General features: G+C 52.9%; 6 protein-coding genes across 6 annotated transcripts; 2 read left to right on the forward strand and 4 right to left on the reverse strand.

Annotated features, from left to right (window-relative positions):
- Nucleotides 1–297: 297 nt before the first annotated feature.
- Nucleotides 298–2,824, reverse strand: BBA_01980 (fungal specific transcription factor; the record flags this gene model as incomplete). The annotated part of the gene is made up of 5 exons (XM_008597077.1): nucleotides 298–2,209; nucleotides 2,257–2,481; nucleotides 2,530–2,630; nucleotides 2,681–2,700; nucleotides 2,755–2,824. The coding sequence occupies 5 exons, from the start codon at nucleotides 2,822–2,824 to the stop codon at nucleotides 298–300; spliced, it is 2,328 nt and encodes a 775-aa protein (XP_008595299.1).
- Nucleotides 2,825–6,037: 3,213 nt separating this feature from the next.
- Nucleotides 6,038–9,218, forward strand: BBA_01981 (fungal specific transcription factor; the record flags this gene model as incomplete). The annotated part of the gene is made up of 4 exons (XM_008597078.1): nucleotides 6,038–6,208; nucleotides 6,260–6,779; nucleotides 6,831–7,569; nucleotides 7,616–9,218. 4 exons carry the CDS (start codon nucleotides 6,038–6,040, stop codon nucleotides 9,216–9,218), a joined length of 3,033 nt encoding a protein of 1,010 aa, XP_008595300.1.
- Nucleotides 9,219–9,532: 314 nt separating this feature from the next.
- Nucleotides 9,533–11,677, reverse strand: BBA_01982 (putative histidine kinase group protein; the record flags this gene model as incomplete). Its single annotated transcript, XM_008597079.1, has 3 exons — nucleotides 9,533–10,919; nucleotides 11,133–11,522; nucleotides 11,586–11,677. 3 exons carry the CDS (start codon nucleotides 11,675–11,677, stop codon nucleotides 9,533–9,535), a joined length of 1,869 nt encoding a protein of 622 aa, XP_008595301.1.
- A 903-nt stretch (nucleotides 11,678–12,580) lies between these two features.
- BBA_01983 (uncharacterized protein) lies at nucleotides 12,581–13,042 on the reverse strand (the record flags this gene model as incomplete). Its single annotated transcript, XM_008597080.1, has 1 exon — nucleotides 12,581–13,042. The coding sequence occupies one exon, from the start codon at nucleotides 13,040–13,042 to the stop codon at nucleotides 12,581–12,583; it is 462 nt and encodes a 153-aa protein (XP_008595302.1).
- Nucleotides 13,043–14,193: 1,151 nt separating this feature from the next.
- On the reverse strand, nucleotides 14,194–14,983 carry BBA_01984 (superoxide dismutase; the record flags this gene model as incomplete). The annotated part of the gene is made up of 2 exons (XM_008597081.1): nucleotides 14,194–14,684; nucleotides 14,731–14,983. The coding sequence occupies 2 exons, from the start codon at nucleotides 14,981–14,983 to the stop codon at nucleotides 14,194–14,196; spliced, it is 744 nt and encodes a 247-aa protein (XP_008595303.1).
- Nucleotides 14,984–19,934: 4,951 nt separating this feature from the next.
- On the forward strand, nucleotides 19,935–20,888 carry BBA_01985 (uncharacterized protein; the record flags this gene model as incomplete). Its single annotated transcript, XM_008597082.1, has 1 exon — nucleotides 19,935–20,888. The coding sequence occupies one exon, from the start codon at nucleotides 19,935–19,937 to the stop codon at nucleotides 20,886–20,888; it is 954 nt and encodes a 317-aa protein (XP_008595304.1).
- Nucleotides 20,889–21,084: the final 196 nt, after the last annotated feature.

Below are 21,084 nucleotides of genomic sequence, written 5' to 3' on the forward strand. Positions count from 1 at the left end.
AAACGACATGTAGCTTATAAATGTTTTGATTTTCCTCTTCTTTTGCGTCGCCTTTTCCATTTGCTCATTTGTATAATTAATTGGTAGACGTATTGGCTGAGCGAGAAGAAGCAACAAGACATTTACTTCTATGCATATGCCAGTATTTTATTGGGGCTCAAGAGCTCAAGTTCTCTGCATCCATGCGGACCGAGTGGGTATTCTATTCTCCAGAATAAAGATAAAAAGCTAACATCGTATATTCTGGTCCCGTTCTCTCAACAAGATTCACTCGCATCATTTGTAGAAGGCTGACATTCACTGAGGCCGATGCGGCCCTCCGTGCATCAACTGCGACACATTGACACCTACCCACGGCTGCTGCTGCTGCTGCTGCTGCTGCTGTGACTGCTGTGACTGCTGCGACTGCTGCGCCGACGAGAGTTGGGCAATTGATACTCCGTTAGGATATTGGTTATGCTGCTGCGGTGGCAGTTGCTGTTGCTGTTGCTGTTGCTGGTGGTGCTGTTGCTGGGTGTGCTGCTGCTGCTGCGCATGATGTTGAGGCTGCTGAAGTGGTGAGTGTTGGGGCCGCTGGTGCTGTTGGTGCTGTTGGTGCTGTTGATGTTGCTGATACTGTTGGTGTTGGTGTTGCTGATGGTGTTGGTGTTGCTGATGGTGTTGGTGTTGCTGATGCTGTTGATGCTGTTGGTGCTGTTGATCTTGCTGGTGCTGGTGCTGGTGCTGATGTGAATACTGGTGCTGCGAATGATGTTGATGCTGCTGGTGTGGCGAGTGGCGAGGCTGCGGCGGGATGCCGCGCAGCGCACGGAGCTCGTGGAGGCGTCGCAGCGTGTCAGCGGATATTTGCTGGAAGCTATCTCTGAGCATTGTTGCATCCTCCCACCGCTCGCTGTACTTGGTCAAAGTCTCATGCACCCGCTCCAGACACCATAGACTGCGTTCCAGCGCATCGTTGGCATCGTTGGTGGGCAGGGCGGTGCGTCGGGGGATCGGCGGCGCGGGCGGGCAACCCAGCGGAAGTGGAGGCGGAGGCACAGGTCGTCCGGACAGGAGCACCTCCTCGGCGTCACGTAGCACGGCCAGAAGCTGATTTCCCATAAAATACACCTTCAGGGCATCGTGATATGTGTAAAACGCGCTATTGAGTCCTGTGCGGGAAATTTCAAGCATAATGTTGAGATATTCGAGTGAGTACTCAAAAATGAGAGTGCGGGAGTAGTCTGTAATCTGCGGCGCGCGGACTGACGGGGCTATGCAGTACACATAGCTATATCGCAGCTCCTGCTCAAACATGCGGCGGATCCCAGGAGGCAGGGAATCGGGTAGACTTTCGCCCCATTCGCGCATGTCGAGACACATTTGCCACAAGAACGTGGTGGGATCGGTAAGCGGTGTTGTATCCGACTGATATAGTTCTTGGTACCAATATGACTGGGCGCGGCGAAGCTGGAAGAGCAACAAGGCGGGATCCGTGGATTGGGGAGCCGCAATGGGACCAGATGAAAGAGATTGCTTTCGCAGTGATATACTGGCAGGAAAGGCCACATTGATGGAGTCGTCGGTGAATGAAAAGGTGCGCGCGTGTACCATACTAATGGCGCGGTCCAGAGCGTACACGGAGTAAAAGATTCGTCGGCGGATATCAAGCGCCGTACGATCAGAGGAAGAAGACGTAGGGGGGTCTTGATGGAAGCCCAAGTCGACGCAGGCTCTGGCAGTAAAGCCAAGAAGATGCCAGCTATCGAAATGAGCCGGGTCGAGCAGGGAGTATATCGTTAGAAGCAACAGGGACTGGATCTGCGTACCAGTGCCCGGAGCGAGAGCCTGATCTGCGTATTTTAGAGCCTTGACAACGTATTCAACTCCGCACTCGTAGTTTGTGTCGTTGACCTGCTGACTCTGGGCAGTATATCCTATCGCAAGAACCATGTACATGAGCCAGTAGTCGGAATCGCGTATCACACGGTGATCCTCTTGGTAGAGATCGCTAATGACGGTCAAGAGCGCCGTCTCGGAGAAGCACGGAAATAGCGTGTAGATGTGTGTCATGAAGTATTGCATAATCGAATGTGTGACCTGTTTCGGAGGAAGGTCTGGCTCTGTCGACGCGGGAAGCGCGTTGTTCATTGTCGCTGTGAGAACGAGGCCGGCAAACGTCACGTTGAATGCTTCGGGCTCAAAGTCTCGCGCGACGGCATTGACAGACCTAGACATGTCAGCGTTGAAGGCATTTGTGGGTTCGGGACGTTGTACATGTAGCCGAAATCAGACACAAGAGAATTGACATCCGAGTTTTCGCGAGTCCTGGCTGCCTTACGGTGGATGGCAGCCTTGATAAGAGTTAAAGAGTCTTTGCGATTCATGTCGTTCGGGAAGGGACCCTCGTGTTCGTGGTTAGCCACAGAGGCTTTGCGCGACTTGGCAAATTGGAGACGGCGCTCGAGTTTCTCGATGCGCAATTCGAGCGCGGCTACGTAACTGGGGACGTTCAGAGTGCGTCCGTGATCGATGCATGGCGCAACATACCTTCTCTCCTTGCCTCTGGCAAACTGGTCGTTGGCGGCAGAGCATTCGCTTTCTCTGCCGGCTTTTTCGCAAGCCGTACATGCTGGAAGTTTTCCATCGCACTGCGCCACGTTAGCTGTCGTTCGGGGCCGGGCGTACCGTCGTTACGGACCTTGACTTTGGCCGATCGACCTGGTAAAGATTAGCATATGCAAAAAGACATACAGCTAGGAACTGGGAGCTAACATCGCGAACAAGCCGACACTGGGCGAGAAACCCTTAGGAGGGGGTTGCGAGAGAAGCTACTGCGGGGCATGGCGGCAAGCTACCGAATGCAGAGGACGGTAATGGCGGAAGCGTTGCGACACCGCGGGCGAGCTGTGGCTAATGGCGCAAACGTGGCCAGAATAAGGAAAGTAAATTGGATATATAAATCCCAGCGAGACAGTAAGGCACGAGCCACGGCGGCTGTAGAGTGGGCAATCGGCGCAGACGTTGCTTGCGGGACGGCCGAAGGTGGAACTGCAAGACAGGAGCGGACTGCCTGTTGGCGTTGGCGAGTTAAGATGTAACAGGGAAGTGACGGAAGTAGATTGGGATCGCGGCGGGGTATGCGTAATTCGCGCGTAGACAGTGTCGACAGGCAGGCCAGCTGTTCGTCGAGCCAAAAGCGGTGGTTGAAGTGTGACTATTCAGGCACTGACTGACCCTTGCTGGAAGGCGCGGGATGGATGCCAAGAGTGATAGGGAAGCGGCAAAAAGCGCCAAGGTCCGTGTCAGCCGGCCTTGAAAATAGAAGCGGAAGAGATGTGAGCGTAAGGAAGGCGGCGCCAAAGATGCATGGAGTGATGAAGAGATGGATATTGGGGAGATGAACGGGTGATTGACAATGGTTGAATGGAAAGGTGAGGGACGTTGCAGCCTTTGGCATACCTACAGAGAGACAAACACGGTGCTGTAAATATTTAGAGGAGGATGGGAAGGCTGTAGGTACCTACGGTAGGTAGCTTCTGCATCGAGCACCACTTGCTACTCAAGTACCTCCACGCATGTTCTTGGTGGACAGGTACCTATATCCACTATCTCTAAGGTACCTAGGTAAATACCTAGGTACTTCTGCATCAATTCTAAGACATTGTCTCGCTCTGGCATCTAGAGACTACTGATAGAAGCAGCTTGCAAGTCTTCATTCAGGCGCTGCTTGCAGATGCTGCAGCCATTGTCAGCCTGCCATCACAGCTGATAATGGCGTATAATAGCGCCATTCATTGTGCAACATTCTTCATGTATTATGCCCATGGACTTGACGAGGCCCCGCTTCAGCACACGAATTCACACAAGGCATTAGCACGAGGTCGCCATACGGAGTACAGAGGTAAGTAGTGTCGCTCGTTTCTCGCAGTCATGATGCCATCATGTATCTCACCCACTCCATCCGTCCATTACTACCAGTGCTACCACTGAACCCCTGTTGCAGACCGCTTCTGGATTATATTCTTCCGTGGCGGTGCGCTCCTTGATAGAATGTAACGTAATAATGACTGTTAAATAGGGTTTGCGCGACAATGCCAGTGACCCATACGACTTGTGACCAGTCAACCAGTCAACCATGCTCTGTCGCTCGCTGTGGCGCTGCGAGATGCTTTTTACTAGTTGACTAGCAACGCAACGACCTAAATGGACAGACTTATCTGTTCAGATGAGACTAAAATACTCGATTCGGTCATTTGTTCCTAGGTATTCACCCACCTGCAGAGAAGACTGCGGCCAAAGTCCGTCGACAGCCCCCAACATTCCAAGAACGCCATGTCTGGGCAGAAACGGACGGGGCATACAATTAGCCCAATAAAACCCCTTGGCTGAGCTGTAAGTGTCCATATGTCAGGTCTCTGAGAGCGTCCCCATGCCCGCCAGCCCAAGCTGCTGCTGCCGATTGGCTCCTTTGTCCATCAATTTGTCCAGATCTGATCTGTACACTCCGTGCAGCTTGGTGTATGCCCAACCATTACTTCAACCCATCTGCCAAAGTGGTACACAGTCGCATGGTCAATTGACCACTGAGAAATCGCAATGGCCGCGTCGGTCGTTTAAATGTTTGCCGAAACAATATCTTCGTACCAGATACTACATCGGTCTTGTAATAGACGCTGTCAAGTACTCATCATACAGCGAGCGCTCTCGATGCCAACGGTGCCGTCTCCGTCGTGTGGCTGGCTGATCGACTCGGGCTTGTTCATTGGGTCTAATCTGGCCTAGAAGCTCGGCGGTGGCTCACAGTCGGCGCAGAAAAGAGTGTCAGCATCATCGCGATTACTTGTAGCGGAGCATAACCCTGAAAATAAATTCACCCCATGATGCTAGGTCCAGATGCGTGCTTGTTTGCTGATGGTTAGACGGGCGTTCTTCGAATCTGCATGTCTCTGCGCACCCCACAGGTCTTGCGAAGCGATCTCTGGCTTCCACGGCTTCGTGCGTGGTACTACAATCCGAGTACCAGGGAGCTGGGATGTGGTTCCCCACTAAGTACCGGCATTGTACGAGTGAAAACGATAATGCCATCATATTTTTGCGGTAAACAGACCTGGATTTTATTAAAGATAAAGCTTTGGCCAGTTCTCGTTTGTGAATGGTTGGGGCTTAGGTCAGCAGCATGCAAACAACGCCAGCATCAAGACCAGAAACAAGCACTTTATATTGTATACCTCGCTGGGCTTTATATGATTATAGATTACATTGCATAGGTGGGGGAATCAGGCCGACTGATCATTGTCAAGTAGGTAGTAATTGTACTGAGAGGCACTTTGGTACATTACTCACTACCTACATCTCCAGCACCCATGCCGCTACGAGTTGAAGTAACCTCCTACCTACCTACCTACTTCTCTCCACTAAATCCTCTGTGGCTCCTGCTCCTACCCACTAGCGGCAGCGCTAAAACACGCCACGCCCCTGCACTTTGTCTGTCATTTTCTTCGTGTCTAACTACTCCCGGCAGCCTCAGGGTTGTCAAAGTCCCAAAGCACATGTCGCTGCTCCAGCCCGCTTCTCGCACCACAAGCCTATTACGCCGACACTTTACGGAAACAGCCTCTTCGTCCATGCCGCTACCTGTCAACACAATCGAAATCCACGCCCGATACTCGAATTCGGGTCACAGAATTTGCTTCTATTAAGCGGACTTTATGCCGCACTACCAACGGCGCACTGCTGCCCCTGCTGCCCCTGCTGCCCCTCCGCCACCATCTTCGTGACACTGCTACAACAGCCGAAACGTTACTGGCCACTGAGGCCTCGACCTTATTCTTCTGCCGTTGATACTTTTGATCTACGTCGTCTTTTTCTTGTCTTCATTGTCAATATCGAATATCTGATAGATTGCGCCCACGCCCGGTACCTACTTTGCAGCGTCACAGCCGTCCCCAACCTCTCAACGGGGGCCTGAATCCAGCGCCTCGCGCCCGATTCCCCAACAGCTGGTAGCTATTCCGGACTGCACCATTGGAGCTGCGGCGCACATCACGATTTCAGCATGAATGCTGCGCACATTTTTCGTCAAGGCCTCGGGACTGTCCCATCTCGAGCCAACACCGCCTTCAACCCACTTGCGGGACAGCCGACCGATGCCGACGATTTTTCGGATGGCGAGGGATCTGAACATCGCGTAGCCCACACTTTGACAGCCTGCTGTCGCTGCCGACAAGTTTGTTCTCCTCACCCTTTGCGGCCCCTTCTTTGACTAACTCTGCCCTAGCGCAAAACTCGCTGTGATCCTACCCTCCCACGTTGTCTTCCCTGCGAGCGATCCGGCTCTATATGCGAGTATCTAGATGCCGCCAAAGGCCGCAAAATAAACCGTTATTATGTCATCAAGCTCCAGGATAAAGTCCGCGCGCTAGAGGCAGAACTCGATCACTATACTGACGAAGCCGCCGACTATCCCAAGAGCAGTGAAGACATCGTCCGTCCAGGTGGCATGATCCGCCTCAGCGTCAGTGATGAGATACCTCGCTACCTTGGACCCAGCAGTGGCATCGCCTTGACTCGTCTGTTAATGGAAGAAGCCAAACGCTTCACCGACTCCAAGAGCATAGGCGAACTCATTCCCGAAGTCCGCGCCAGACGGCAAGCGCGCATGCAATCTATTCAGATGGCTGGAACTGGAACCCTTACTGGCCACAAAAAGAGCTATCCCATGGTTTCTGAGGTTCCTGCTGAAGGTCTGCCTAAAAGAGTCATTGCCAACAAGCTCATTGACGCTTTCTATCAGAAAAGTGAGACACCACTCTGTTACTCCCTCACACCTGTCAACTGACCCTATGTAGCCCAACTGTCTTGGCCAGTCTTGCATGAAAAAGACTTTAAGCAAGACGTCGATGCCGTCTACAATGGAGACACGGATCCGTATCGCAACTTTATCGTTCGCATGGTCTTTGGCGTCTCCCTCCAAAAGATGGAGCAATATGCGGGACTCGCTGACGGTTACTACATGGCAGCCATGCAATATTTCAAGGACGTTGTGCGCCCAAAGGACCTGAAGACACTACAGTGCCTCGTTTTGGTCGCTGCATACTCACTGCACACTCCTGCACGAAATCCAATCTACGCAGTCATTGGCCTCGCCGTCCGCATCTGTCAACAAGAAGGGCTCACTGAGGAAAAGACCATCACAGCCGGCTACAACCTGGACGCCAAAACGATCGACATGAGGAGACGGCTCGTCTGGATGGTTGCAACATTCGAATACGTCCTTTCGCATTACATGGGACGTCCATCATCTTTCGCCAAGGGCGGCGACCGATTAGACGTGGATTGGTTCGCAACGGTCAAGGACGAAAATATTACAGCAAACGGCATCACAGCCGGATCTACCGACTACAGAAAAATGAACACGATACACATCTACAAGTTACGTTCCATCGAATGCGAAATCAGGAGAACTCTGTACGAAAGAAAGCGCCCCGAGCCAGTTACCGATACGCACCCATGGTATCAGAGCATAGATAGACGACTTGAGGACTGGCTCAAGTCACGTCCGGAAGAAATTGCCTGGACCAAGGCTTGGTAAGTCTTTGAGGCTTGGAACACGGGAAGTCACTAACTTTTGCAGGTACTTTGGGGCCTATCATCAATCTCGCATGTTTTTGTATCGCCCCTCCCCTCAGGTGCCAAAGCCGTCTGCCAGCGCTGCGCAAATTTGTTATGATAGTGCTGCATTTGTCCTCTCGCTATCTAAGAAGCAAATCGACACGTCGGCCATGGACTCGACGTGGATGTTCCTTCTTAACCTTTCTACTGCTCTCAATACGCTGCTGTGGTCCATTTCGTATCCTGATGTTCGACAAGCGCACGGTAGAGAAGAGGTCGCTGAATTGATCAATTCTGCGTTGGACTCACTCGACAGCTGCTCAGCACGCTGGCCGGGTGCGGCAGCTACGGCCCAGCTGTACACTATCTTGTCAAAGGCATGTCTGCAGAGCTACGAAGATGGGCAGTTCAACCCGCTGTTTTCCTTTGCCAGCCCTTCCAACTGCACTGACATGGCGTCTCCGCCAGTGGTGAACCAAGGAGCCGATGGCCAGGCACAGCTACCATACCTAAACCCGCCTCAATTTGGCTGGGCATTTGATTCACCTCCGGAGACGATGAATTCATACACGTTTGACCCCAACTTCCCCCCTCCGCAGCCGGCGTTTCGATCCAACTCCATCTTTTGCAATCCGGCGACTGACTCCAGTGGGCGTCGATTCTCGTACTTTCCACCTGATATCAGCCAACCAGGTGACGGCATCATGGAGCAAGCCGCAACTTTTGTGCCGCCCCCACAGCAAAACCAACAGCAAAGTCAATTACACCAGCAAAACCAACACCAACACTACACACCCCACCAACAGCATCAACAGCATCAACAGCACCAACAACATTCACAACATCCGCAATCTCAGCAGCAGAATCAGCACCAGCACCAGCACCAGCATCAGCAGCATTCGCAACCACCATCTCAACATCCCACACCCTGTCACTCCGATCAAATGAGCAACCACATGCCGACGCCCCCCGAGTCACTCGCCCCTCCCGCCACCCTCTCCGCCGCTTCAACTAATTCCGGCTTTACCCCTCCTGGCATGAGCCTGGCCGCGCCCAACATGATGGAAACCTCGATGGCCTCTATGACTATGGCCACAGGTGGTGGCCCGCCGCACATAACGCCGCCGCCGCCGCAGCAGCAGCAGCAACAACAAAAGAACATGGGCAACCCCGCCGCCATGCCCCGCGCCGGGCCCGGCCTGCCGGACCAAAAGCCTCTGCCCAATGCTATGGCGCCCGGTGGTGGTGGCGGCGGCGGCGGCGGCGGCGGTGGCGACTGGTATGCCACGCCCATGCCGCAGTTTATCTCGCCGTACAACATTGGCCAGATGAGCAGCAGCAGCTTCCTTGACGCCGTCGCCGCCGAAACGCCCCTCAGTGTCGACTCCAATGCCTTTAGCCCCGCGGGCCAGCAAAATGCCGCTGCCATGGCGGGAATGCCCACCATGGCCTCGCCCATCGACGGCGGCCTCTCTCCTTACGGCTACATGCCCGGCCGCCACGGCAGCCTGTCGCAGTCACAGCAGATGGAGCTCATGCACGTGTTTGAGCGCGAGGGAGTCAGCGAGCTTGACGCCATGCTCAACTCGGCGAATAATATCTCGGTCGATGCGAGCTGGTACTAGCCGAATCATGTCCAGCTAGATGACGGACATTTTTGTGATTGCTGTTTCTGCTGATTCTACCCGCCTCGAAGATATAGCTTTGTTCTTGTTCGTTGGCTGACAAGATGGCACATTCCTTGGATGTTATGAAAAATCGGGAGTTTGCCGGGATTTTTACTGTGGTTTTATCATGGGGGTGGATTATACAGTTGCAATTTAGAAGTAGCCCGTGACAGAGGTCGAGTATGCCAAAGTGAGTTAATGCTTGCGCTGGTGAAATATATTCAGAATTCAACTATACGCTACATGGATCGCTTGCAAGTCAAAATAAGCATCTATCGGATTGGTAGAGTAGTCTCTACCACTGTTACATCTGGCTGCTTGGTTTCGCTCCTCGCACGGCCACCTTGATCAGCCGTTGGGACAACGGTGACTTCTGTCTCCTCGGCATCACTTCTCGCAGCGACATTTTTGCGCGACTTCTTCTTGCGCCCCATCCGCACAAGAGGTACCTCGTTGAGCCACCGCACAACGTCGCCTGCGTGCCCAGTGCCCGTGGCTAGGTTTAGCACGGCATCTGGTAGCTCATTCTGTTCCAGGCGGTTGCCTGGCGGCTGGTATGCCTCACGAAGCAGAATTTCATCCGAGGTGATCTTGTCTTGTGACAACTGCATTAATGTATTCCTGTACTCGGTGTGAAGGGTGCCAAGTGCAATGCCCGCCAGGGTCACTCCTTCGGTGGTGGCACCTTTCGTTTTAACTTTCTTCTCGATAGCGGCGGTCGTAGAAACGTCAAATATAAGCTTGCATTGTGCCGCGCGGCACTTGGGAGCGCAGAGATCCGCCCAAGCTGCTGCAAGTGAAAGAAACGGTGCTTCTGAGAGGACCTGATTCCAGTCGAATCGCGAAGGGAAAAAACCAACTTTAAATAATGGGTAGCCGTCGCAGAGGCGCGAGAGGCGCGCAACCATGTAGGCATGGCGTCGGATCTCCGTTGGTGATGTCTGTACCAAGCAATGGCACAGGAGTAACGCGTGCAGAGCTTCCAGAAGGAGTGGATGATATGTGACGCTCTCGCACACTGTCGGCGTTTCTTTCAACTCGACCACGACGGCATCAAAAAGGTCAGTTACTGGGCCAAGTTCCTCGTCTGCCATGGTTGGCGGCGGGTATGGGGGGAGATTGGGGATCTCTTCAGCCTCAAAGAGTTGCGAAACCGCGTATAGACGATTATTCGCTGGCGGGCGTCTCGGACCCAGTTGCGCGCGCGAAGGCTTCTTTGCGGCGTTCACAGCCTCGAAAAAATCTTCAAAGTCCTTGGCGGCTTCCATGGGCCAGTCAGGAGAGTATTGGAATCTGCCAAGAAAGGCTTTGAAGTCCTGCATGGCCGATCTGGCGTACCGTTTGACGAGTTTTCGAGACTTAATCTGCTTCTTTTCGTCGACGCTTAGATCTGCGGGAGAAGTATCCTGCGTTTCTGAAGCATATCCCTCAGGAGCAAAGCTGTTGGAGATGTGATGATATGCCATCTGCAGGCTGATGGAGCCGCGATGGAAGTGAAGCTGGCCGAGAAGACTATCGGGCTTGTCGTGTTCGAGCACTTTCTTGCGAGGTGCTTTCTGTCGTGTCGTCTCTCCTGGTTCTGACTGACCCCCCGCCTTCTCATCCGGTCGTTTCTCGTCTGGTATCTCCTCATACTGAGACTCAGAATGCTGTGCATGGCTTGTCGCGTATGTGTATCTCGCAATCGCCACCCCGAGATCCTGTATAGCATCGTCCAGATTACCCAAGAACGCATTTATTATCGCCCGCGTCCTCAAATGCTCGACAGTATGGCAACCATCGCTGGCCTCTAATATCTAGTTTAACGGCTCCAGCGTCGTGGACGTAGCCAATGTATTGCGAGTAATCTTTTCGTAAAAGACCTGCACATACTTGGCATCGACATTGGCAGTGTTCTCCTTCACGACTCGAGACGAGACATCCTCCAGGCTCGGAGCGCACCTCAACATTGCCATGCTACAGACAAGCTCGTCTATGCGGTATGCTTCACTCAATTTCTGGCAAGCTTGCCTGCGGAGGCGAGCCCGTACCCCCGAGCCGAGCGTTTCCCGACTAAACGGCGAGCTTTGGCTTTCCTCCTCCCTTTCGACATCACTAGCGGCGTCGTCGACTAAACGCCGAATCCGGAGCATATCGAACAAGATGGCCGGGTCTATGGGACACGGCGGCGGCATATTATAGGTGGCCTCGCAGATGGCTTCGAGTTGTTCCTGCTTCATTTGCACCCATCCGCCAATGAAACAGGCCACGAATGGCCAATGCCTACCAAAATATCAGCGGAGCACACCAGAGGCAGATTGTCAGAAAGAGTTTTAGAAAACGTACTTCTGGCGACTAAGCTTTGGCTCCGAGATTCTTTGCGCTTCGGGCGGGTTGCTAGGCCCTGCGGTAGGCCGAGCTGATCTTCTGTCTGCCATGGCGGTTTGACCTTTGTCGGAAAGTCTCAACGTAACAGGAGCCGTCTAGTGGTAAAGCGAGAATGGATAGATAAGAATATGCTGAATAAATTGTATTCTGTTGCAAATGAGTGCCTACTCGAGTGACGGTATTACAAGTGTACTGATGGCAGGCGTATGACTGAGTTTGCGCGACGGACGAACCCTTCTGCTCGACATTTGGCCATGATTGAGAAGTTACCCCACCACAGTAAGGAGCGCCTTCCGCCATACGTCGGTCTGTTCTCTACCTTTGCGTTGTATACAAAACGACCTAAGATGTTCCGGGTCCGCGGTGGTCTGTACATTGATCACTCCATGTAACTGGTCAAGATGGCAACTCATCGCGGGTAGCAGCATCTGACGAAGCGGGACCGCACGCCAGTCTCTGGAAGACGGAAACTCAGCGGTGTACAATATTCTCCTTATCAGTAATTTTATGGAAGAAAAAAAGTAAAAGCAAATTTCAAGGTCATACAGAGGACTTCTGAGTGATGACGGCACGATACACTAGAGTTGCGAATGTATTGATTGGTACGGATGTAGTGCAACTACGAGCCGGTGGCGCTTACACGCAATTCCATTGTATGGCTGCCGCATAGTGAAACTAACATCAAGTCCATAACCCTTGATCTCACTTTGTGAAAAGAGGTCATTGAGTAAGAATTCATTCTCTTGACAAGAACTAGTGAATGAGACAGTATCTACAGCACCGACTTGCCATGTGAAGAGCTCTGCAAGAGCTATGACATCAAAGACAGCCGGCGATGCAACAATGATGATACGCTATTACTGTATCATGGTTGAAAGTCAAAATAAATGATAAAGCGGTCTCTCTTGCAGACGTACACCGATGATGCAGCTAGAGTCTGCAGCGCCCGGACTTTAGGCTTCATCTTTTTTACAGCCCAGCGTCTCCCGAAAACATTTGAGACCCTCCTTGACGCCCCTATCATAACCTGTGGGCAGAAACACCTTAAAGCCCGCCCGAAGCGCGGCGACGGCATATTTGAGCCCCTTGTCAATGGTGCCGCTGCAGTCCAGCTGGCCGGGCCGCGGCAGCGCGCCGTCGGCCGCACCCACGCCGCAGCCGATTTCGCGCTTGAAGCAGGTGTTGCCGGCGTGGATGGCCTCGTCGAGATGAGGAACTTTAGACCCTGCGCGCGCGAGAAACATCTTGATGGCGGCACCGGCGGCGCCAACGGCGGTGTCGACGGTTTTGCTGCAGGCGGGCAGGGGCTTGGGTACCGGCGCCGGCGTCGGCATGGGGGCGCCGAAGCTGGGAGGGGCGGTGGTGGCGGCGGCGGCGGCGACCAGAAGTGTAGTGAAGATGAAAGAGAGCTTCATGATGAATTGTGAAAGGTGACGTGTACGAGAAGAGAGGGAGGGGAAAAGGCCGAGGTCTTCAGGTCTGTTCTATACCTTGGGATGGGGGCAAATATCTTTCTATGCCTGATGTCTGTCTCATTGGCTGCATCTCTTACTGAAAAGGCTGGTTGCGCTGATACGTCAGGAACTCTTGGCCTGGTAGGTAGTCGATGGCCGTCCTCCGCCTGACGCATGCCCAATTCCAGAATATTGAGTGTAGGAGCAGCTGAACAATACTTCCCGCGTCGCGCGCCCACCAGTAGGGGATGTCTCCGTCCCTACAGAGTCACTATAGTCAATACATATTACTACACCTGCCCGCATGTCTGAGACTGCGCTTTTCGACGAGAGGATGTCTCCCCTCACATGACTCATGATACAGGTTATACCAGCAGTGTCTGCCGAGGCATCTCTTACCCCGGGTGCTTGCCCTATTTCTCTGTCCTGAAAGCGTGGCTCCATGAACTGGCCACGTTATGTACAAGATATTTAAACCTTGCATGCGCCCCAAGGAGGTAAAGCAGTACTACCAGCGAGCTGTTGTGGCGTAACGGGGCAGACTTTGGGCTTGCTTGGGTCGTCGCTTCAGGCTGCGCTGTGGCGTCGAAGAAATAGCAATCGAATGGATGAAAAGAAAGACAAGAGAAACAAGGCTCTCTGTTGGAATCGGAGCCATGCCCATGCCCCCTAAAGTTGTTGTGCCTGCGTGTCTTGGCGGTCTCGGATGTGGACGCCACGTCGGGGTCAAGGCATCAACGCTGTCATTGTCAACGGGACCGCAGGGCCGCCCAACCGAGATAGGCTCAACTTTTGGGCAGGCCGGATGTTAACTCGGCCGAGAGCTATTTATAAATATTTCGCACCATTCCCGACATGATTCGGCTTGGCAATGCTGTATTTGTGAAGGCCCCAGTCCGTTTTACAGCGCATTGACTTTTTGGAGAGCAAGTGGACACAGTTGTAATGATAGAAGCGATCAATCGCATATTCCTATTATTATTAATGTACTGAACAGTCATATATTTATCTCAAAGTGGCTTATTACGCACCACGCATCACGCGCGGCAGTGCCGATATCCCAAACGCCAGTATTTCAAACCAATTCAATACAACAAGTGGGCGAGACTCGATTAGTGCAACATGGCAGCGGCGCCAAGGGCGAGAAGAGGAGCGGCAACGGCAACGGCGACTTTGGAGGCGCCAGCAACAACAGGGACCGTAGGGACGGGGCTGCCGACAGTGGGAACACCGGAAGCCGTAGGGGAGACGTAGCCGCCGGTGGGCCGGGGGTGGTCACCATCACACTCGGGAGCGGTCGAAGACTCAACCTTCTGGAAGTCGGCGCAAGTGAGGCGGGTGGTGTTGGCGTAGTGAATGACAAAGGAACGGTCGCCAAAGAAGGCCTCAGCGCCAGGCTGGAGCGAAGTGAAAGGGTCGGTGAACTCGGTGATGAACGGATCCGAGGTGATATTGCCGTACTTGCCGCTGAGGTCGCCGACTTGGCATTGCGAGGGTGTGGAGGCAACACAAGGGGGCTGGTCGCCACGTTTGGTGGGATCGAGGTGGCCGAGAGTCGCAGTACAGTTGCCGCCGATAGCAGGCTTGACGTGGATGTGGTAGACTGTAAGGTTAGCATCAAGAGGCGAGTATAGGACAAGCGGACATACTGAAGGGACCTCCAGATTTGGGAAAGTTGGAGAACTCGACGGTAAACTTTGTACCAACACCATCGTCGGCAGCAGTGGCAGATATGGATCCGACGACATTGCCATCGAGGTTGGCGCCCTTGAAGAAGGGCTCTGTGGGGAGGATGCCGGCATATGTAACACCGTGGGGGTTGTTGCTAACAATCTTGGCGTCCTCATAAGCGGCGACGTTGCCGATGAGGGCAGCCGAAGCCAGCAGAGTCTTGGCGAACATGATGTATCGCGGGACGGAGTTGACGCTGCGAGTACGCTGTTGAAGTGTCGAGGCACAAACGGGTAAGTGCAGATGGTGAGAAGCGGATTCAGGCTGGGTGGTAGTTAAATGAGCAAGAATTATGTAATTTTTCGCGCGCGAATAATGCATATAAATGACGAGAGAGAATTCTGATGGGGGAACAAGGGGAAAAAAAGAAAGGAAAATTAGGTGAAAGGGGGGGGGGGGAGTTAAATAGCAGACGTGATGCAGGACGGGTGGTGGGAGTAAGATGAGGAGGAGGACCGCAGCAAACAGACGGAAAGTGACTCGACGGCAGTGGCAGAGAATTGAGATTAGTTACAGGTGACTACCTACCCTTTCTGGGATGCTGGCTGCAAACGTTTTGCGGAGGACAAGGGAAACTTTCATAAGCCACACCTAGCTTTACTGGTGATCGACAGCAAGGCAGCCCAGCCAGCCAGCCAGCCGTGCCAGCCGTGCCAGCCAACCAGCCAGTGGCTGCCACAGGGTGTGAGTGGGGGTGGAGCCCGTTTGACCCCGTCACCCCGTTTGGCCTTGTAGTATCACTGTATCCCGTACCTAATACGGATACAGCAACGCAATTGCTGTTTGCCCTATTTCCAGTGTTCTTTTCTCCCGAAGCTACAGTGTCAAAGGCTCAACTCCTTTCACTTGCTAGAGTACCCGAGGTTGGTCCTACATCACCATTCTATCAAGTATTACGCTATCACATTAGATATGGGTACCCATCACAACACTGTACCACTTGTGTCCTACTCGCTTTGCCCTAAAATAATTAACACAGCAAGTTGGCTTTTGCCCAGTGGAGACTTGCCGAACCAGGGGGGGCCGGCTGTGTGCACGCAGGGGTCTAGAGCCAACCATATGCTTTTTCGCCCAGCGCTTCACGACTCTTAGGTTCGTACTCAATCCATTCATCAGTTCTTTTGTTTACAAAAAAAAAATTAATGCTGCAAGCCACACGAGGCATTGACGCGACGACTCGGACGGAACAAAGACATCTCCTGCATCCGAATTCATCTTTCCACGTGTCAATCTTGCTGATTCTTTTTTTCTCTCTAGGCTTTTCTACCTGTCTCAGGCGAGCTAATATTTCGAGACTAAACATGGCGCAAGTCACGCCTCTCCGAATGGTGTCAAAGTTCATCGCTTCTCTTCTTGATTCCATTGCTCCAGCTTCTTTAACGTCTCCAATGCCGTCCCGCCATTGCTGCCGGTCTATCCGCCCTGCACACCCGATCCAAAACTCGCCAGCCTACACAGCCCAATTACGCTATCACTCTCTTACACGGTCAGGGGTCGGACATGTGTTGTGCAGCCCAGCAGGGGGGCAGTCTGACAAAGACTCATTGGGCTAATTGCTGGCTTTGCCCTGCTGCTGTCTCACATACCATGGATCATGTCTATTCGTAGTTCGTCACCGTGTCAAGTGTCTTCTCCCAGTACGAATGCACAATCGGCTGTCATTATATGCCGATATTACTCAGTAGCCCTACTCATCATTGTATGGGCCTCTCTCCGAAAACATTCAAACGCCACCATACCCAGTCTGTATAACTGTGATCTCATCTCAGGCTTGGCACTTGGCATCAAGCCGCAAAATTAGATGCTCTGGCAGGCTCCAGAAGGCTTTCGCGCACGGCCTTCCCTCGGACCCTTGACACCAACTCTCCTACGGTCATATGTAAGCCGTACCCACAGCCTAGTTATTATCAGTCTCCTACAGGGCGAAGATGTTTTTCATCGGACAGGAATTAATTTTTGCTGGGGGAGAGAGCTACCTGACAGGGATACAACACAAACGCACCATACCCAGTTATCACCAGCAAACCCGGTTCTACCGCGTATTTACGGTAGCGCAGTCCTCCTTGCGTCAGTAGGGGCGTGATCTGCCACGTTGACGGCAGCGAGATTGACCCCCAGAAAACGTCACATTATCTACGGTAGCGTTCAGTCTACGAGAGGACTTCCACCTACGGTGGCGTTTTTAGCACTTCTCCGAGATTGTTAGAAGGAACCCACAAGCAGCAACCCATAGAGATAGAGGCGCAGAGAGAGGCAGAAGGGTATAGGGGTTTTTCACCCTAGGGTTTTCCCCTGTATCTTAGTAGTCCATACACCATAGAAGGACCGAAGGCTCTACGAGCCACTCGGGGTAATACAATAATAACAGTATCACCAGCACAATAACTGTGTTAACCGTGTTGGCAATTGCCCAAGCCCTGATTCGTTGATGCAGCCCTCTTCCCTTCTGCCATGTTTCGTTTGACGTCTCGCACACAGCCCCATCTGCCACCGTCCAGCCAGGAACCGGATCCAACCTGACGAAACGTGTTTGAACTTTGCCCTCGGTTCTTCGGAAATTCTGCTAACGTTACTTCCGTGTACCCGATTGTGCCATATCATCTTTCAGTTGATTTGTTCCATCGACTCTTCAGCGCCACGGTATCTTCATGCGGCTCTCACCACTGCTGCCGGCGTTCCGATACCCTGAAACGCAATCGACGTCATCTATCAACAACGCAAAATGCAATCCTCAAAGAATGAAGAGACAGAAGAGGAGGAGAAGAAAAACAGAGATAGACAAGATCACTTTCCCCATCCCCAAAATGCGAACCAAGGTCGGTTGGCCAGCCACCACCCAGCGCGCCATCCCTTGCGCACGCCACGCCACGCTCATCTTCTGCATAATTTTAGCACAATTCCACCATACCCAGTACAGATTAGATGCCGGCGCCTAAAATGTTTCCGTACGACTTTGCCATGCGGTTACCCTAACTGCTGCGCTACAATTGACACAAGGTACACATGGCGGCTACGCAAGATTTTCTTTTCCTCGCATGAACGCGGTGTGTCCGTAAGAACTTGTCGCTTTTGTTGGCACACATGGGCCAAGCTATCCACCCTCGGTGAGAGAGCCGCACCAACAAACGGACGATTAGCAAACCTGCAACCTACCACCAAGCCGAAACTTTTTCAAAGAAAGAGTATCCTGAGATTTGCTACAAAACGACTTCCTGCTACTAAAGGGTGGAGTAAGACAGCCCCGACGTTCTGCTCCTCGTCCGGTTTCACCAAACATCAGATCAAACCCTGTGCCGGCCACCGATTACTCGCAAATCGCTACGTCTGCTCCTCAAACCCCGTCCGTGCCTTTGAAACCGGACACGATGCGTTTCTGCCGGCGCCTGCTTGATTGTTACCCATTCGGACTGCTTTCAGGTTGAGTCAATGGAAACGAGTCATGACCACCCAACTGAGTTTCACCGCACTCAAGTGTAACATTCAATGACTGCTGCTGATGAATGCATGTCTTTTTCTGTTTGGTTGGGGGCTGGCACATCAACTCAAGACAAGGTCCACCATCGTTAATTCCGTCGGTCTTTACGACCGATTTTTCGGGTCAAGTCACAAACACTGTCGCTGCTTAACAAGCCTATCATCCAAAATAGAAGCTGTGCGACATACCTCGGGTCGGCTTCGCGAAACGGGCAAGAGCCTTGGAAAAAAACGCTACGTAAACCCTTCAAGTAGTCACTGAAGAATGGTAGCCACAGAAAACTCCGAATCTGTGTAGCCCGGCACACTCAGAGTTACCCTGTTTACATAACCTACAGCCTGTGCGAGCACCACCCAGTGTTGCCTCTGAAGACGATGTGGAGGAAACAACGCAAGGTGGTGATGCCCAATGCGGTGCAACACAATTCGATCCAGATACATGCATACTACGGCGTGTATCTGATTCTGCAGAAAATCTTGAAAAAAAGAGAAGCAATCCGCCCTCGGTATGAATGACGGTACTGTAACGCCAACGCAGCCATTGACCCCCATACCCTGGCCTGTCGTGCGCCTTATGCGTGCTTTTGCCGACTCAAAGTCTTGCCGGCGGGCAAGCTTGCTTGGCAACTCATTTTGTCTCTCCAGGAAACAGGCTAGGAGATGTGGGACGATGAGAACGACTCGATTTTGCGCTGCGCGCCAGCGCCACGACAAGGGCCGCTCAAGTCACGCGGAAACAGCCCACCGGTCCTTGCCTGCCGCTATTAGTATAATTTTACGAATATCTGTAACCTATTCAGGGCTCTTGTAGAGATCTACAAGTCATCAAGCTGGAAGTGCACGCCCATGGCGGTTGAAAGTACGGACAGGCGAATGTTTATACATCCATCTATCAAGTACTGGGCGCTCCTCGGTGTAACACGAGTGTCTCTCTGCTTGGTTCCTAAAATTACCGGCAGAAGCACTCGTTACTGCCGATTGGTCTTGAACCTGCCAAAAGGGTCTTTCTGCGTTATCGCAGGGCACGTCTCCGCCACCATCCTAAGACATCGGTTCCCTGACCGGCTTTATTCGCTTCAACAAGACCATTGGCAATAACCGCTATAGGATCTTTTGCATCATGATGCCTCAATCACACGCGCTAGTTCATCGTAGCGCGATCCACACGAGGCCGAGTCGGCCTGAGTCTCTCCGGAGCGAGAGGTTGCGAGTACGACGGTCCCGGTGGCGATGTCTTGCTGGTCTGTACTCTTCGTGTAGCAAATAATTGCCCTCTGTTTGCCGACCTCGTCTAATGGAATACAAAGATGTTGTGTTTCTCGCTTACGGGCTAGCTTTTCGAATACAGCAGCATCGGTCACTCATTGATTTATAAAGCGCTGCCGAGTACGTATGAAGAGGAAACCAATTCGCAGAAAGTACCCTTTTGAGACGAAACAATATAGCATGAAGGGCTGATCGGATCATGATGCATATGCATCGGTGCCGCTCGATATATAAAGCATGTGGCTACTGCATGCTAGACTCGAAACCCTTCCCGCATAGCATCACTTCCATTGCAAGTGCACTTCCACGAGTTTTAATGTTACTCAAGTTGTCCTGACCATCTATAACAATTTAATTATCATACTCGTCACGAAATTAAATCATGGATCCAACCCTTCTATTCCGCATCCAGCGCCGCGCTAGACGTGGCCGGGCCGGGCCGCAGCCTGTTGATCCCATCCTCCTCGACATTCACAATGGCTTTTGCGCTTACGTTGCTAGCATTCTGTCCACGGCTCTCGGATCCTCTTACATGAGCACGCAGGCCTCGCAAGGTTCAGACTCGACTTCCCAGCCGCAGAGTGTCACAAAGACGACTACTACACCCGCATGCACCTCCAGCGCCCACCTCGTCCACCTTGCGCCGGCCAAAGGTCTAACAAACACTGGTTGCTGGTGCCCGAACCCGTCCAAACCTCGCCCACACCATTGGCGCACCTGTACAATCTTCATCCCGCAACAAATCGTGGCCCCCGAAGCCGCTGTGACATCGTGCCCGCACTCGCCGACCTTGCCAACGTCGTCCCCTTCCGCCTATGTCTACAAGCCGGCCGAGCCGCCCGCGGCGTCGACTGTTGAACATTTGTTCTGCTTCGACCCTCTGGCCGCGAGCGCCTCGTACATGCGCTGGTTTCTCGCGGTACAAGGCCCGCCCGACACGCCGCCGTCCGAGGACGACGCCACCTACCTCGGCCGGTGGCTCATCGACTGCTATTACACCGATGACCACTACCGCAGCTACGGCGTGTCGAACCCGTACCTGCCGCTGCAGGACCGCGAGACGGGCGGGCCCGCGTACGACACCCGTTGGGAGGAAGTGCCCGCTACCGACGAGACGGCGCACGCGCACTACCGCCTGGTCGGCCGCTTCTTCATGGAGCTGCGCGGCGATCCGCCCAGATCAAGCCGCGCCGGGTGCTGGTATGACGCCGAGCGGGTACACGCTATGATTAGATGGGATAGAATGAGCGTGCAGGAGACGATGGATGCGTTTCTGCCGTTTATGCTGCGGGCCAAGGCGCAGAGGCTGCAGCACGATGCGGCGGCGCACCGCTGAATACAGGATTAGGGCAAATTGGAAAAAAGAAAGGGAGGGAAGAAAATCTCGGCGTCGCTGTTAAGGCTAATGAATTAGACAAAAGATGTGTGTGGTTGGTTTGGAAACTGTAGTGATTTACTATGGAGTCAAATGAAAAAGACGTTTTGCTTAAGTGCTGGGTGTGATTCGGCAGTCGACTTATACTGGTGTAGGA

This window comes from Beauveria bassiana (assembly GCF_000280675.1).
Source record: "Beauveria bassiana ARSEF 2860 unplaced genomic scaffold BBA_S00004, whole genome shotgun sequence".
Lineage (NCBI taxonomy): Eukaryota > Fungi > Ascomycota > Sordariomycetes > Hypocreales > Cordycipitaceae > Beauveria > Beauveria bassiana.